General features: G+C 38.9%; 1 protein-coding gene across 1 annotated transcript in view; it reads left to right on the top strand.

Moving 5' to 3' along the window:
• Nucleotides 1-248: 248 nt before the first annotated feature.
• PXDN (peroxidasin) overlaps nucleotides 249-18,487 on the top strand; it is an 83,138-nt gene continuing 64,899 nt past the window's right edge. Inside the window, exon 1 of the mRNA XM_050972515.1 lies at nucleotides 249-572. Within this exon, the coding sequence (XP_050828472.1) occupies nucleotides 355-572 (218 nt within the window). The 5' untranslated portion in view covers nucleotides 249-354. The remainder of the gene's footprint in view (nucleotides 573-18,487) is intronic.

Here is an 18,487-nt window from a genome sequence, read left to right as displayed (position 1 = left end):
CTCTCCCGAGGTGAAAGCTGCCGTCCCGCTCAGAGGGTGCCCTCACGCTGTCCCTCCCGCGCACGGAGGAGCAGCAGAAGAGGTGGCGGGCGGACCCCAATCCCGGCGGTGCCCGGCGCGGCTCTGCCTGCGGTGCGTGCGCAGGGCGGCGCGGAGCCCCGCGCGGGGCGGCCGCCCATCCCTCGCTCCGCCGGCCGGGGCGGGCCCTCCGCCGTCCCCTCCTCCAGCCCGCGCGGGGTCGGGATCGCCCCGCCGCCGACCCGAGCGGCAGCCGGGAGCGGACCGGGAGCGACGCGGATCTGCAGAAGCCCCTCTCCTCTTTCTCCTCCTCCTCCTCGCCCTCCGGCCGGCAGCATGGCCCGGTGCGAAGCGGCGGCCGCCCCCGGGCTCTGCCTGCTGCTGCTGCTGCTGCTCCGCAGTGGGGGGCTCTTCCCCCCCGCCGCCGCGCAGCCGCCGCCGCAGCGCGGGAGCGTGTGGTGCCCCAGCCGCTGCCTCTGCTTCCGCACCACGGTGCGCTGCATGCATCTGATGCTGGAGAGCGTCCCCGCCGTGTCCCCCCAGACCACCATCCTGTGAGTACCCGGCGGGGGCTGCCGCGGCGGCCCGGGGCAGGCAGGGGGGCGGAGGGAGGCAGGAAAGGAGGGAGGGCAGAGGCGAAGGCGGAGGAGGGGATGGATACCTGGGCCGAGAGGCGCTGGGGTGGGTGGCGGCGGAGCCTCGGCTCTTTGTCTGCGGTCGGGGGAGGGGGCCGGACCCGCGGCGGTGGCTCTGCCCGAGGGGCTCGGGCGTCGCTGCGCTCCGGGGCTGCGCTCGCCGCTCCCGGCCCCGCTCGGCCCCGCGGTCCGGCCGTGCCCGCCGCGCTCCTGCCCGGCTCCGGCGGCGCGGGGTGGAGGGGGTCGGAGCGGTGCCCCCGGTTCTGCGGGACTCTTAGGGGGGGATGGTCTGGTTAGCGTGCGGGTCTGGTTAGCGTGCGTCCCTAGAAGGATTTCAGTACTTCCTTAGTATCCTGTTTAAAAGCAAATTCAGGCGGCAGAGGGATCGACAGCGACATAGGTGACACTTTCTGCTCAATTCTTAAGACGTGTGGAGGATGTAGGAGCAAACCGGTACCCGAGCCCTGGGCTTGCTGAAAACGAACCCGGCTCAGATTCCTGCAGGGATTTGCCAACATTAGTTAACAACCATTTTTTTAGTTCAAGCACAAATGTGTCAGTTGAAGTGCCCGACCGTTCCTCTGGTCACTGTTTTGGGTGGGATTGCGTTGGTATAAATTTCAATATTGACAATGATTGACATTTAAGTCACATTGATTTGACTGAAACAGTTACCTTTCCAGGCATATTTCCCTGCAATAAAGGCAAAGTTCCAAATGAACATCACACACTGTTTTGTTTCGTGGCTTACTAAGAGGAGCAGATTTGTTCCACTGACCTGCTTATATGTTACTTGGGCTCAGAAAGCTCTTGGCACCAGCCCTGCCCTTTCCTTGCACACACTCAGCCGTGGAAGCTGAGCAGAGCTTGGCCCTGGGAATTTTCTGCGGGGCCTCCTGTCATAAATTAACTTGTGACTTTGTCAGATATTTTCAAAAGGGGTCTATAAAGCCTTGCTGTGTTTCAGCTTCCAAGTATTATTTAATGTGAAGAGTACAGTCATTTAGCATTAACTGAGTCCCTCTTTGGCAAGAAGTGCAGGCTTTTGGCAGAATTGGATTAGTCCTGCAGTACTTGTAAACCTTTTAGGGAACAGTACAGGAAGTGGGTGGTTAATGTTTCTTACATTTGAAACAAAGTACATTTACAGAACACCTTTTGCCTTGAGATTACAGGAAGCCGTGTAAAGCTAGTTTTTGTGAATCATCTTAAATGTAAAAAAAAAAAAAAAAAAAGTCTTATTGTGGAGTCAAGACCTAATGGCTTGGTTTCGTCTTAAAGACTGAAGGGTCTGCAACAGCAGAAAATATTAGATTAAACCTCGCCAGGGTGGAGCTCCCCTTACGGTGGGTATTTATAATCTTGCAGTGAGTCAGAGGAGAATGTGTGAACAATGCAAGCATTATACTCGTCTAACTCCACTAATATATCAAGTTGTCTAGTATCCCAAATGTGAATTATCATTCTGGTAGAATGATACCATGCTGCAGAAGTAATGCAGAAGAAGTTAAAAATGTTTTCAGCTTGACAAAAATGGTTGTTTTCAAAATATGCCACCAGATGACCAGCATTCTTCACAACCTAGTGGTGACCTTACTTGTCATCTAGTCATGGGTATTATCCTTTCTGGACAGCTGACCGGGGAACTATTATAAATAAAATAGGCAGTATTTCATCTGTAAATACTCAGTTACTCCTCTGCTTCAGTTCTGCTGAATGGCTGTGAATGGAAAGGAGCTGGGTCAGAAGAGAGTTAGGCAATACGAGTTTTTGGGACAAAGAACAATGGTACAATTTATTTAATAATCAGTAGTTTGAAGGTTCCAATCATACATGAATAGCTTACCTGTTTTATATGAATTGCTTAGTTTTAGCTGTAGGAGGTACTTTCAGAATAACTATTACATGTCTGAGGTACTCACTGAATTACCACTCATTTTTTTTACTTACCTGTGATGTTGAACTGTAGTTCTACACTGCACTTCACAAAGGTAGCCCATCACCCATAGAGGGCTTTCTACAGTCAAGGACAGTTTCTTTTTCAAGCATGAAAGTAAGCAGTTATTTAATCTTTGGTTTGACTCTCAATGCTTGTCTTTCAAGTGGTGCCTGTATATCAAATGTATTTTCTTTAGTAGTGGTGTTGATAGTTAGATAATTAAAAACAATAAATTAATTTAAATAAATCACCTTCCCCTTTCAAACAAAAATTTAGGAAATCCTGCAGAGCGTATTGCTGATGGGTTAAGTCCATTTTTACTGGCATTGATAAATTCCACATTCTCATCTGTTTTATTTCTTACTTACAACATAGATTGACTGTGCAAAGTAATTTTGTAAAAAAAATATCGCCCTAAGTTTTTCCTGGCTTATAAGTATTTTGTGAAGAACTGGTTCTGAAAAATGCCCCGTTTTGGAAGCTGAGTTGACTTTGCTCTACTCCACATATCATTTGTTACATGGATTAAAACAGCATGGGGCCCAGACCAATGGTGCAGCCAAGTGTTTTCTCCCACATATCAAAAATGTCTACTCCTAATCTCAGGCTCTCTTTTGAAAGCTGCTCATAACATTACTAGTTGCTGACCTTGCCAGTGCTACTTCTGGCTGTACATTTTCTCACTCTCTCCTGCTCCTCCCCCTTTCTGGCACTTCCCCTTCCCTCGGAACCATGGTTTAGATTGCTTCTGCAGGGTGGATTCTCCCAGTTTTGAACGAGCTCAGGGAGCTGTGCATAGCATGTGGTTTCATTTTTACCTGGGACAATTTTGGACTTTTTTGGACTAGAGCCAACATCCCAGTCCTGTGCTGACTTCCCTTAAAAATGGAGACCCATGTACAAAATGGTTTGAAAAGCTACTTAATGCCATAAATACAATCATGGAAATTTCATTTCATCTCTGGCTAAATACAGAGTGCTTATTTTCGCAGAAATTGGTGAAACATATTTATATTAAACCATTTAAGCTGTAGAGGAATGTAAAATTCTGGGTATTTCCTCTTGCTGTCTCCCCCTCCCATAATTGTATCCTGTCTTACACTTTTTAGGGAATTTCTGTGTTCTAGAGCAATTTCTTGTATGTGGTGTTGATAATTCTGACAGAAGACTTTTGAATATTGATGCAATGTGTTACTATTTGTACCTAAACACAATCCAAATCCAAACCTGTCTGCAGGACTAGCTACACATACTCAGACCAATACTGCAATTTGTTCACAGTTTTTCTTGGCAGCACCTCTTTGCTCTCTTGTTTCTTGCTAGCTGTACAAACAAAATTGTATTCACTGCACTTGAGTCTAACAGACTGAACAAGAAAAGAAACTAATATTCTGTTAATAGCAGAAAAGGTAAAAATTGACAAAAATAGTTGTCACGAAAGAAAGTGGACTTGATTTGCACTGAGAATGACATGAAAATTATTGAGGAGAAGATTTAATTTTGAAATAAGTAATTCTGTATTTGTTGTGTGATTATTAATTTGGGTGTTATTATTATTGCACCTGCATGTCTGCTATGAATGAAACACTTTTTCAACATGTGAGTATAATTTTAAGTGAACAAACCTTAATAGAATTTCTCAAGTTGCAGCCATTCCAGCTGAGTAGCTTTTGAAGGTAGGCTCTGAAATGAGATTGAGGGCAACAGCTTGTGTTGCATATTACTGCTTTTGTTACATGATCCTAACATGTACTCAACATTGGATAGTTTAGGGCATGTACTTTTTTATTTACTCACTTATCAATGTATTTTAATTTCTGGTTTGTACTGTAGATGTCAAAGGGAAAGGGGGAAGTTTTAGTAATTTAATTCTATGCTGAGTTTCTGGACAGCTGAGTAGGAAGTACTTACATTTTTTTCACAAGTACTTACATTTTTTTCTCTCTTCATAAGAGCTTTTGGTGGAATTTAATGTATGTTCAAAATGCCAGTGAAAATTATTATTGAGGCTTGCCAAGAGTATCTGTCTTAATACAAATAAAACCCCCACAACACTAAATGACACAAATCACATCTATCTGAAGAAAATGTGAATCACTAAAGAGGTAGGGGTAATGGAAATGTAATGACATTTTGCATTTCAGTGTTGATTTGTGCTAACATTACACCTCTTAGCAGAGAGGTTTAGGAAAATGAAATGGGTGATATGTATGGAGACTGTCAGTGCAGGAGTCTGGGCTATCACAGCAGAAATCTGCATGCTGTTTGCAGATCTGCTGTTTGAAGTGGTGCATTTTCAGCCTGCAAACAACCATCCCATTTTCATCTGAAAATACAAGATCCTTGTGTTCTGTTAGATCTTTGAAACCCTTTTGGAAAAAATCCAGTAGATTAAAATTAAGACAAAGTAAAATAAACACACCTCATCACTGTGAAGGATGAAGAATTGCAATCTCAATGTGGACTGTGGGTACACTTGATCACTTTATGGGTAAACATCAATTTGCATGTAGGAATTGCTCACAAGATAACACACCAGAAGATTTTATTCAAGATGCAGGGTTTTGTACATACTTAATGTACAGATACTGAAGATTTATTTGAAGGGTTTGAAAATAACCTAATACTGACACAGCTATTGGCACTCCTGGCTGGGCAGCAAATTGCAGTGAGTGCCAGTGATGATTTTCTTGAATGACACAGAACAGGGTGGGTAAAGCATAAGATTATTTCAATAAAAATTATCTTACATCTTCCTTCATAGAAATTTTATGAATAAGTAAAGAATTTCATTTGGGATTGAAACACCTACATTTAGGTCTCTATATAGAGGAGTTTACATCTGTGTTTGGTTTGTGAATTTCCCTTCTAATAAGTAGCAACTCAGCCAGTACAGTTCATAGTGCCTGGAGCAGAACTCAGCTTACTCAAAAGGGGACACATTTATTGGAAATAATAATTTCTAACCTCAGACTAAGTCCCTATTGGACCTGTGTCACAGCTGCTTCCTCTCAGCCCAGGATACCTAAATCAACAGTGGGCACCACTGGTCAGCCAACTGAATCAATTAGCTGCTGTTTGGGCAGATTATTCATTTATTTGTGCCTTCTCCAGACCAAGTGTGTTGACTAGTCTTCTGTTGACAATAAAAGGAGATGAAATGTCTGTATGTTGATGTTGATATTTATTTGTCTAAACGAAAGTTTAAAGTATTTTTTCAGATGAGAATGTTTTCATAGAATTTTCAACAGAAAGAAACTACTTGCAAAAAGTAGGCAAAGGAGTCATAAGCGACTGAAAAAAATTAGCTTTCAAAGTGCATAAATTGTTGGTACAAATTGTGGTTTTCTCTCTATTAAGCCCCAGCCTGAGTCCCAACAAATCAAGTGGATACTGCAAAAGATAGCAATCCTGCCCAGCAAAGCAGCTGTGGAGGGTGTGTGGGAGGTGAAGCCTGCTGAAGCCATTCCCAGGCAGTCTGGTTGTGCTGCTGATGGAAGGAGCCAGGACCAAGGCATGAGTGTGTTAAGGAGACATTTGCAGAGCTTGCAGAATGTGTTTGGTCATTAGCAGGGGGCAGAAGGGCACAGCACTGATAGTGTTTGACGTTTACTGGGAGACAGAGGCAAAGCTGCTGAGGGCTGCAGCAGAAGGCCCAAAGGAGTCTTGGCTCTGAGTCACTGGATTCACTGGTGGGAAGACATTTTTGTCATCTCAGCACTGTGTTAGCCCTCATCAAATCCTTGGCTGAAGAATGGGAAAGCATATGGAACAAAATCATATCCATCATTTACTGCAAGTAGCTTACTGTACCCTTAACACACTGCCATCAGAGGAATACCTTGTCAGATATTAGAGTGAATAAATACAATTTCTGGTTTTCATCTTTTTTACTAAGATGTGTTTTTGAGCAGTAAATACTTAACATATGAATGTTAAAATGATGAATATGTGTTTATTTACAGAAGGATACCTTTAGTAAGTAAACCCAAAGACCCTTTTGACTTTTTTGACCCTTTTGTTTTTTGAGGGTGATGGAAAGCACAGCTTATGAACAAGTAGACAGTATAGAGCAGCATATGGTTGTTTATACCTATAATAATTTGCAGAAATGGATTTTTGGGGCTAAAGATACTTCCGTATTTTATGTAGAACTTGATGGATCTCTCCTCCACAAATTGTTTAATCTCTTTTTTTCAACTAATTTAGCTGTAAAGTTGCATTATAACTTTCAGTGACAAGGAGTACTACACAAACTACGTGGTGGAAATCACTGTCAGTTCTGTTTGAAGCCTGAAAGTTGTTAGTTTCACTTAGTGTTCCCCATTTCTTCTATTGGAAGAGAGAGTGAGTACTTGATCCCTCTCTGTCATTCCAATGCAGCCATGATTTTGTGATCTTTGATCCTTAGCTTCTCCATTCCTTTCTTTTTAAAGCTGGAGTCTTCTCAGTGAAAGGTTGGTATTAATCTCCCATCATCTGGGGTTGCCTCCCCATTCTTCTGTGTTTGGAGGTGAGGGAATTGTAACTTTGCCCAGTATTTGTATGGACAAATCTGGTATGAGGTGTCATGGATTAATCAAGGGAAGCTTAAGGTCTTGTCTGTAGGTAGTAATGATCTCTTCTAGGCCTGCCATTTTATTTGTAAAGTTTGATTTTCTCCATATACATTATTTTATATTAATATGTGCATTAGGTCTGCATTTTAATAGCCATTCATGGACTGTTGATTGTGGGTTTTTTTTTTTTTTTTTGCTGTGCTTCCTAGGTGGACTTTGCTAAAATAGATAACATAATAGAATAACATAAGCAAAACTTTGTTCTTTCTGTGGTTCATGAATCTTCCATTTAGGAATGAACTGAACAATGCCCAACTCAGCACAGCTCTCTGTGCAACTCTGCTGGTGACCTTTCCCAACTACAAAAATTCTCCATTTACTGCAAACATCTCTTCATTTGCTCATCTGGAGTGTTGAGTATTTGCTTTATAGCTGTTTCAAAAGATTGTCTTCTAATTCCCAAAGCTTTGGAAGTTTGGACTGTTGTCAGCACGAGGTTTTTTGTTTGTTCTGCTGAAATGTTTTAGAAAGCTATAAGGATTATACAGATCAGTAGATTGTTTGGTGTTGTTTTCTACATCCCCTATTCAAAATCTGTTTTAAACATTTTTCTGTCTTTCTGATTCTGTTTAACAGAGAGCTTCAGTGTCTCTGCTGTTACTCAATTTTCCCAAACAACATAATTAAAAAATGATGAGTTAAATGAATTTTCAGCATTACTTTGGGGAATTAGGGGGCATGAGGGACAGTGAATAAGAAATTTTTGTGTTGCAGGGACAAACATGGGATTACGTATTGGAAAGAGTAGGAAATGGATGCTTGGGCATGAGTAAATATATTCTTTCTCTCTTAATTCCCAAAGGCAGCTAGTGGAAAAATAACAGGGAGATGCCTACCCTTACATCATCTGGAGGGTCTGAATCTGAAACACAGGCAGAGGAGTGTCTCACCTAAAATGGTGGTAAACACATGCCTAAGAGAAAAACATGATTAATAAATATTCTCACCTCCTCCATTTTCTGAGTAGCCCCTAGTGATTTTTCTCCCAGGTGAGGTCAGTGCTCATTGAGAGATGACATGGGGATGTCATTAACCTGCAGAAAACTTTGTCATTTAGGTGTTAAACAAATGTTAGGCCTGTTGCATGTGCTTATGGATTGCCCTGCAAGTAAGCAAAGTTTAAATTGAAAGGTTGCAAGTCTAGCAGAAAAGAAAATCTGGAAATACAGCCAGTAAGGAACAGAGCTTGGCATGAAGATAGAAGGAAACTGCAGAAAGAAACCAACATAATATAGTAGAAGAAATTGATATTGCTATTATGACATAAAAAATAGCAGACAGCTCTTCAGGAAATAACAGAAGAAGAAGAGAAGTAGTGCATTATGTTTCAAATTGCATATTATTTTATTTTTTTAGAGTTACAAAATGGCCTTTACAGGAATATTTTACTGTGTGTAATGGGTAAAATGAAAATGCTCAATTAATGTTTGAGACTCCAATTCTATTTTGAACAACTGAAAAAACAACTAAATTTTAACCTATCTCAATTCATGTTTCAATATGGTATTTTTTCTATTATTTATTTTTGGATTCAAATTTCTGAGACTTTCAGAGCTTCTTGTAGTTTGTTTAGAGTATTTTGTGATCAAATATTTTGTACATTCTAGATCTCATCTTGCAGAACTCAGGGGTAGCTTTGTACACATGAGTAATCCCCAGGCTTCTGATTTTTCTGGACATGGGCATTTGCTGAGTCTCTTTCCAGCAAGCCAAAGTGTTTACATCCTTATAGGATAAGACTTCACTTGCAGGAAAGAGCCATTTATAAATGTGACATTTAAAATCTGTATCACACAATCTAAACATTTAGAGTTGCTTGTCTTTCTGGTGAAGTCTATGTATAAAAAGAAGTTAGTATTTCAAATACTTATGTGTATGTGTGTTTCTGTATATTTATATATGCACATGCTGTACATAATGTGTGTGTATACAGATGGATAGATAGATATAGGGAGACAACTGAGCTAAGTTGTCTACCATTTTTTCCATTTGGATTCAATTAAAAAAAAATCCCAAAACAAAACAAAAGTAACTTTAAAGGCCTTCTTATTGCAAGTGTGGGCAGGGTTTCAAGACAATCCATAAAGATGGTGCAACCAGAGCTGACTGAGCTGGAACGGAATGACTCAGATGTTTCCTTTTCCTTCCTTTGCTTATCAGGCTGCCAAATTTGATTTCTTTGTGGTATGGCATTATTACTGCTGCTAATGGGAGTCAAGTGATTCTTTTAAACAGAAAATTGAATGTTTACTACAAATAAAAGAGTCTCAAAATCTTGGGAAAGATGCACAGAGGAGAGATTAATGTCATCTTCTCATCTTCATGTCTTTTTGTTTAATGTGTATTTACAAAGATAAGCAAAGATTAGGACATTGAAGAGTTTGTGCAGTGGCTGGTAGGGTTTCTTGAAACTATGTGAAAGTTTGTAGAATAAAAAGTGTGAAGTTTTGTGTGACCTAGTGTTCTCTTTTAGTTTTCTTTTCTGAGCTGTTTTTTAAGTTTCACTTAGGAAAACAATGAGCAAATGTATTTAGCTCCAAATTAGTTTTACTGCCTGTGACATTGCTCTCTTTTTTGTTGTGATCTGTTGTTGTAACTTTCAGATTTTTTATTCTCTTTCCAGTGGCCACTCCCTGTATCTTTCGGAAACATTTTCTTTCAGCATTCTTTCCCCTTAAATCACTTATTACAACAGATTGCTCATTGCCTGGCTGGTCTGAAAAAGGAAAAATATTACTTGGTACACAGTGTTACCTTAACTAATGACTGTTTTTGGTAAGGAGGATGATGACTGCTAAATGTCAAGTTCTTTGCACTGTGTTAGCCAGACTGGATTTAATAGCCCTTTATTAGCCATTTTGCTGCTGCTTTCCTTTGTTGCAGAAAAAAATAAAGAATAAATGAGTCCTTGTATGCTTGACTTATCTCTAGGCAGTGTGAGCACTGTGACTGGGGCAGCATGAAATTCAGTGCAGACTTCTCAAAACAGTTAAATTCAGAGGCTTTTAGCCTCTGTCCAAGGTCCATCATGCTCTACAGAAACAAATATTTCACTTTTACAAGATCTTGGTTGTCCACTTTAATATAAAATTTCACTATTTGGTGTCTCATGGTGGCTTCTATTTAAAGATAGATTATAATCATAATCAGATTAAATCAGTCACCAATTTTCAAATCTTTAAATTAATGTCTTGTCATGTTTTAATGGTGAGAAAAGAGAATTTTTCTTCCCAATTTTTCCAAAATATTTTGAAAAATATGAGGGGCAATGTGTATTCTGGTACACAGATAAACCTAGCAGACCATTCAAAACTCAAGTACAAATAAATGTCACATTGTCTGCTAAGATAAAGTAAACAGCTGGAGCAGCAGTATGATGGTGTGACATATGTAGATTTAAAAGCTCATGGCCTGTCAAAGCAGGATACCTTTTAAGGGATATTTTGCCACTCTTTGGGATAATAGCTATTTTGGGTTCAAGAAAGAAGTTTTGCTTTGAAGGCATTTTGATAAACTCTCCAAGAAATTGGGGAGGTGGTAGTATTTTTTTCTTACATACATAAATAGAATGAGAAAATTCAGATCTTTGGCTTTGGTAAGGTTCTCAGGCTCCAGTGAAAAGGGCCTAGGAAATTGAATTAAAGTGCCAGTAGAAGGAGAGACTTCTATCAGTCAAAGAGAACTGCAGAGCTACGACAGAGCTTTAAGAGCAGGGGGAGCAATTTGATTTTGTGAGTTGGTGGCTTGCTCTGCCCAGATTCAAGACATTACCCTCCTGATTTAATTTTATTGCCCTGAGAAAAGCTTAAGTAAATGCAAAAGCACCTATGTAGGGGGTAAAATCAATTAAAATGTTTCCTAGTTAGAAGTTTATGTAGAGCTAAAGCATATTAACTTGTAGATTGGAGACTTGGTTGTTTGGTGTGTAAATAATGGCTACCAGACAATTATTAAAGGTCTATAAATACCTTTCTTAGCATGGTAACATTTATAATTTATTTAAACCAATTTAAAAAACTCTAGATATTATATTTTTTTCCTGAGTTCTCTATCAATAATCTAAACCACTTGAAATTTCTAAAATGTTGATACATGTTGAAACATTTTTCTTGATTCAGTAGACAACAGTTTTGAAAATCCTCTAATCCTCCATTGTGATATGAATGTTTTCCTGGGTGTTTTATACTATGTCAGCTTTGTGTGCTTTCTGGAGTAGATGTTTCCTTTTTGATATCCTCTGTTTTACTTAAAAATTTTTGGATACATCTTGCATGGGAATAATTTAATATAAGGTTTGGAAAGAGAAAAAATAATATGTAAAAAGAGTCTGGGACCCAGTATTCATTAGAGATTTCTAGTGAACAGTAATTAATTGGCTGAAAGCAAGTTTTATTTAAAAAAAAAACCAACAAAACAAACCAGCCTTCAGTGTCAATCTTTATAGTGGTCATATCTGTATAAAAGATATATATCCATCAATAGGTGTAAGATAGACTTGTCTGTTGAAGAAATCTGTGGGATTGCCAAACACCTCAGATAGTGCAGGGGAAATTTTCTGGTTTTGATGAAGTTGCAATGTGAACAGCACTTAAAACAGGTAGGACAGGTAGGCAAGTGACTTGTGTAAGCCCCCACACTCAGTACATTATGTAGGCCAGTTTTATAACTCCATGGCACGTGTTTATAATCCCTTTTTCATCAGAGAAAGAAATAAGAACTAGCTATGGTTTTGCATTCACTACTTAACAATATCAAGTTGAATTCAATTTGTCTTTTCAATATTGGTAAAATTTTGAATTTCCACTGTACATAGAACACAGCAATATCTGTGCAACCCAGATTCCTTAGATGAGAGTTTTTCATTACCTTTCATTTGCCTTTTTTTTTTACTCTGAATATCCACAAGGAATTGTTTCTTAATAGTGCTAGAATAGAGCAAGTGTCTGTCTCACAGGTCAGACATTGTCTGTGACAGAATTTGTATCCTGGTTGGTTAATTAAATAACTTTTCTATACTTACTGACTTTTGCAGGCTGACTTCACTTTTAAAATAATACCTCTATTTCTCTGAAAGAATATTTTATTTTTCAGGAATCAATCTTCTGGACAGTGTAAACAAAAAATTGCTTTTAAAAGAAGGTTATGATTTGAGTGGAATAAATTTATTTTATTTTTTTAACTTTGGAATTTGGAGATAGTTCAACATAATGGTAGACCCATAAAATAAATTGCTTTTAACATCCAGACCCACATGTAAGAAATTTCTGATAGAATCAGGATTTGTAAATCTTTTTTAATGCCTTTGGGTATTTAAAATTTGGGGTTTTTATTTCGTTTTGTTTTTTACTTGATTGGTGTCTCTTTCATTATGTAAATCTGTTGGTTTTAACTGCATAGTGATGAAGCTTCAGTGGGCAGGAAATAAAATGTTCATTCAGTTCAGGCTTATCTTTAGCCACATGGTTTGGACATGGGAAGGAGTTGTCCCTGCAGAGCCCTGTGCAATCTCTCAGGAGAGATTTCAGCCACAGCACTGCTGTAGCAGCACACTCTCTGATGCCTGAGGAAACTTTACCAGTAGAAAATTTGTCACTTAAGTGCTGAGTTCTGGGTTTGTGACTTGCAGTCTTCAGCCTCTTCAGTTCTTGAAGTGCCTTAAGTGTTTGTGGAAATCCCAGCCACAAATTGGTGTTTGTATGCCTTTGGATCAGAGGGTGTATTTGTACTTCTGACCACTCTTAGAACAGTGATCGTTTCACTGTTGGTGAAATATTAATTTGGTGATTAATATTTCTGGGAAAGAATTTTTTCACAGGCTTTTAAGCCAAATATATGACATAGCAGTGGTCTTAGTGAAGTGGAATATTACAAGTTCATACATTTTTGATGTGTTTTTCAGTAGTAGAAATATTGTAAGAATCTTTTATTCAGAGCTAGAAATTGATTGGTAGATATATCTGCTTATTGAAATTAATATTTTTTTTTAAAAATTGGCTGCAGATAATAGATTTTTTTATTATTTAGATTGCATATTAAGAGAAAATAGTAAGTCTAATGGATTTAAGTTGCTGGTATACTATATACTAGCATTAAGTATATTAATGCTAGTATATAGGTACTCGTTTTCCCCAACTTTCTCTTTTAATTTACAAAACAGAGATATTGTACCCAGTAAAAAAAACCACCCCAAAACCAACAACTCAGAAACACCCTGTGAAAGGTCCCTGGCTTTCTTTTGGCCAGGAGTAGTTGCTCACTCCTGCCCATGGTCTTCATCAGTTCTCAGAATTAGCTGGAAAAGAAGCAAGGGAGGAACATTTGGTTTGTCTGAATCCTGTCCCTGGTGTGGTGGCCTGGTGGTGATGTCTGAGAGAGGGGAGGAGCTGCCTCCTGAGCAAACTTGCTGACCTGCCTCAGAGAAAACCAGCAAATAAACAATCTGTGATGCTGCTGGAAGGGGCAGGTTTGGGCAGAGAGAGCTGTAAGTGCCCCTTCCTGAGAAAAAGCTCCCTTGCACTTTCCTTCCTTGCCAGGGATGTGAGTGCCACCAGCCCCTGCTCTGGGCTTCCCTGGGCTACTGCACCCACCTGCCAGAGCAAATGTTCTACCTCAGAAATGTCTGCAGTGTGAACTGCCACTAATTAGTTTTTAATTAATGTCCCCTCTGTTGAGTTGTTATGCTAGGTATTTATTATGTGGATATTTTAAACCATCTGATATTCTTTAAAGGCAGGTTCTATCAGGTTCTACCAGGCAGATAGGTCTGGTATTTTTATGCTACCTTGGCAACAGTAATCAAATGTTTGCACTTTTTTTTACAAACACACTAAGTCAAAATTGTTCTTTATGTTTGAGCTGGGGAAAGACCCCTTGATAATCCCTGTTTGCTGTTATGTGTTACTGGGCACCATGGCTGCTCTCCATGTGGCCCAAATGGTATTTATATGGCCTGGGTATAGCTAGTTTGTATGGGGTAATTAAAGCAAGAATGTAAGTTGAAACATGTTCAAAACAGAAAAATCAGATTGAATTATAACTTTAAAAATGGCATTACACTGTGAAGACTGAAGAAGGATAGACTTATTTTTGATTTTATTCAGAAATTACCTTTATTGTATTATGAACAACATGTACATGTGTAAAAACATTATGCTGTCTACAGATGTTTCATAGTTTTTTCTGGTATCTTCAGTATTGTGTCAATAGAGTAGAATAATTACAGAGAAATTTGGAAGAGTGCTTTCTGATTGATTGTTGGCTTAATGCTGCCAGTATTAGAGATGCTAGGAAGAGGGTGCATGAGAATGCAAAATAGATGTGATCTCCTGAGGCCACTGGAATTAAAAATACTGTCAAGACTAGTAAGATTTACTTGGAAATTTCAGATACATCCGTAATTTTCAGCAGTCCAGTTTTTCAAGGTGTTTTTTAAGATGGCAAATCAATTCAATTTATGTAGAGAAAGAAGAGAAGAAATGTGCAGGGGAAGAAGTTGTTAGGCTATATTACTTAGTTCTACTTTTGCAATGTGAGGTAAGAGATGATGGGTATTGATTGAGTCAAGCTATGGAATATAATAAAAATGTAGAAAGCCTAATGTTTATTATTAATCTTCTGTTATTCTCTTGATGCATTCTGTAAGGTGACTTGTTCCCTAATGAGTAGTAGCTCAAAACTGCTTTTTGTTTATAATTTTGACCTCTGTGTGAGGACGGACATGATGCAAGAAGAAAGGGAAACAAAAATCAGTTCCCAGATGTTCCCTTCTCTGCATGTCATTAGGTTGGGTACTTTAAGGTTGAATGCCTTCTAGTAGCCACTTGCATTACTCTTCATAGGAGAAAACAACTTCTCCCAAGAGACAGGAACGCCCAGTTACTTGTCTTGAGGCTGTCTGCACTCCTGAGGAATGGGGAGATAAATATCAGAGGAGTCCTAAGGCCCCTGGTCCTCTGAGTTTTCTGTGCCAGGAGCAGGAGGAGCTGGAAGCAGAGTCAGAAAGTAGCAAACTTATCTGCTCTTGCAGCCTGTTGTTAACCTCAGGAAGCAGAAAATTCCATTCCAAGAGTTGCAGCTTTCTCATTGAGGTGACCTGGGATTTTCCATGAAGTGGAAGGAAGAGCTGTTGCTTTGTCTGAAACCAGGAATCCAGTTCTGCAGCCAAGTGACAGAGTACCTGAATTTTTGTTCTTACTCTTTCTGCAAGCCAACAGTGTTTCCATTTTAATAGTAAAATGTCCTTAGCATTCTACAAGAACAACTATCCATGTAAATTCTAGCACCTCCAAGTCTCTTGGAACCTAATATGCCTATCACTGTTGGAAACAAGTGGGAAGTACACACCAGTTGGAAATATATTCTAACAAAATCTGCCTAGTGTAGGGGGAAGAGTGACGCATAGATTTACAATGAATAAAAGCTTTTGAGTCAAATTTAGATGTTATTTTTAGATGCAGTAATTCCTTCAATTTTCCACATCCTTTGGCTTGATGTTGGTCCTGAATTGCAGAACTTCTTTTTGAATTGAAGGAAACAAAATGGGCATTCTTTAGTAAGGTCACTGGCGTTTTAGATGCCGGATGTTATTTATTGGCATAATAAATATCATACAAGCTCTCATGCACTGCATCGATGAGGCTGCCTGCCCCGAGGAAAGAAGTCCCTAAAACTGCAGTGATGGGGAAGCCACACTTTTTATACTGGCTTGTTAGTTCACCTGTCCAGCTTGTTCATTCATTCAGAGCCCTCTCTCTCACCCTGTTTTCAGATGTGGGGTCTTTGTTGCTGAGAGCTCAGCCCTGCACAGGGGGTACCCAGCTCCTGTGGGAGAGGTGCTGATATGGCAGAGTCAGAAGGAAAAGCTTAAGGCACTCTGGTAAAACACAGGTGATTATTCTGTGTTGGTTTTCAATTATGAATATGCACACTATTTGCATCCATTTTCCTGAGAGAACTAATCTGCTGCAGAACAAAATCAGAGTTGTGAGTAGTTTTTTCCTACCCATAACTGTTTGAAGTTTTATGGTTTATTTCTTTATAAATATTTCAAGAGCTGCTGCAAAAAAAATATGCATGAACTTCAGTGTTTGGATTTTTTAAAGAAAAATGGTCAGTGCTATTCCTCACTTCAAGGTGTTTGTTTCTGCTGAGCAGAAACTGGAAACAAACATGCTCAAGCTGAAGTTTGGAAGCAGGATGAGACTATCTCATTTTTAGCAGTGAATATAGTTTACTACTAGAATGACTAGCAAGTCATTGTGATTTTGCATGATTATTGGTCTTGAATCACAATTTTATATATTTCTCAGAGAGATGGCTCAGCTCTGACAGCAATTTCCTTAAGACAGGAATTTCTCTGTTGTTGTGTGACTTATCTGGTGTGAGAGGTTGAGGAAGGATAAGGTTTCTTTCTGGCTTTCAGTTTTTTCCTCTGAGAGTATCAGTATTTAATGGATATAGAGTTTAGATTTAGGCATCCCTGTGAGAGAGAGAAGTGGAGAAACAGTATTTATTTTGCAGAATGGTACATGGGAGGAAAAGAAGGCTAATTTATGACTGTAGCATATAAGCAGAATTTCTGTGGGCTTTTCACAGTAGTAATTCACAGGACTGCTAACTTTAAAGCAAACAAAACTAATGCATTTGTTTCAGTGGTTTGTGCTGAGCCATAAACTAGTCAGTTTCATATTTTGGTGTCTTCTTTAGCCTACTATAGAGGAGAAATGTAACTTTTTATTCAAAAGTCCAGTTGAAACTGCATATTCTTAAATATTAAAAAGGAAACCAAGAAAAGGTTGCATCTCCCACTGCCACTAGTCCTCTAAAATATTTCAGTGTATCATAGCTCTTTGCACCATTAGTTTGATCCAAGACATTTTCTACCTCAGATTTGTGTTAGCACAGCATGCAGATATAACTGTTGTGCTCTGTTTTATTGGGCATAGCACAAACACAGGACAAAACATCAGCCCTTTCCCAAGGTTATTTCTCTGAAAAATAATCAGTAATGAAACATATGGCTGTGCTGTCAACAGCCTTTTCAATGTTTGGTTTTAGCAATAGATCCCCCTGAGAGAAATAAAGACAGATTTTGCCTTTTCTTGTAATTTCTCTGACTGAAGGAACAGCAATTGCATCTCAGAATTCTCTCCATGCTGGTAAAAGGAGGGGGGTTTGGTTGTGTTAGTTTGGTTTTGTTTTGGTGGTTTTTGTTTGCTTGGTTTTTTTCTTTTCTTTTTTTTTTTTTTAAGACAGCATGAGAATTAAAAACCATTATAAAATAACATTTCTAATTTGAAAATAATTTCTGTAGTGGATGAATATTGAAGGACTCTTAAAAAGTGGATGAGACAAAGAGCCACAGTCGCACCATGGTAAAATTTCCATGTATAATTTTTGGCAAGCCTACAGACCTAAAACTTTGGGCCAGCAAATCCCACTTGAGTCCTTTTAATGGCACTTTTTAATGGCTGGTTAGAAAAATTGGCAACAAGGGCAGCAAAGGGATCTAAAGACTTAGTAAAACAATACTGTAGTGCATTTCATTGAATTAACATTCAAATGTTTTCCTTTCAACTGTAATGACAAAATAATTGTTAGTTAAAACAAATCCTTAGCTCTTGGAGAAGGATATATAATAAGCTCTGCATTCACCAAAGCTGTAGCTGATAAAATTGTTCTTAAGGTGTGTGAACTCAAAGTTCCTGTTAACAATTGTACATATTTGTGCAAATCAGATATTATTTTAATTAGATAATTGATATATCATCTAGACTTCATTATTTATGTTTTCTGAAGCATGGGTTTATGATCAAGGCATACTGACAAATGTTCTGCATCCTGTTCAACAGATTTCAATATTTTTGTGGTCCTACCATTTACTTTTGGTACTGAAATTACAATATGCTAAATACTATTGACTATGATACCCCCTCACCATCTAAGAATAATGTTTCAATTTCCCATCTCGAAATGCAGTGGCTTTTTTAATGTGCTGCATGCTAATGTACAGATAATAAAAATATCTCAATATAAATTAGAGAAAATTACATATTGTATGTAGTAATTAGACTGGGGAAGATTAATCCAGAACATGAATCGCCAGTAAAAAGAAGAATGATATAATTTTGTTTGTAAAAGAAGATCTAGGGCTAAATCTTAAAAGGAGGCAAAAAAAAAAAAACCCACAAAAACTTGGTTCCTCTGGTATTCCAGCAAGTGTTACACTGCTAACAGAGATGATTACTGTAAGTAGTGCTATAGCTGCAAGTAGGGTT

The sequence above is a fragment of the Serinus canaria genome, chromosome 3 (genome assembly GCF_022539315.1).
Source record: "Serinus canaria isolate serCan28SL12 chromosome 3, serCan2020, whole genome shotgun sequence".
Lineage (NCBI taxonomy): Eukaryota > Metazoa > Chordata > Aves > Passeriformes > Fringillidae > Serinus > Serinus canaria.
The sequence above is the reverse complement of the archived record's forward strand: the minus strand, read 5'-3'. Positions and strand labels throughout refer to the sequence as shown.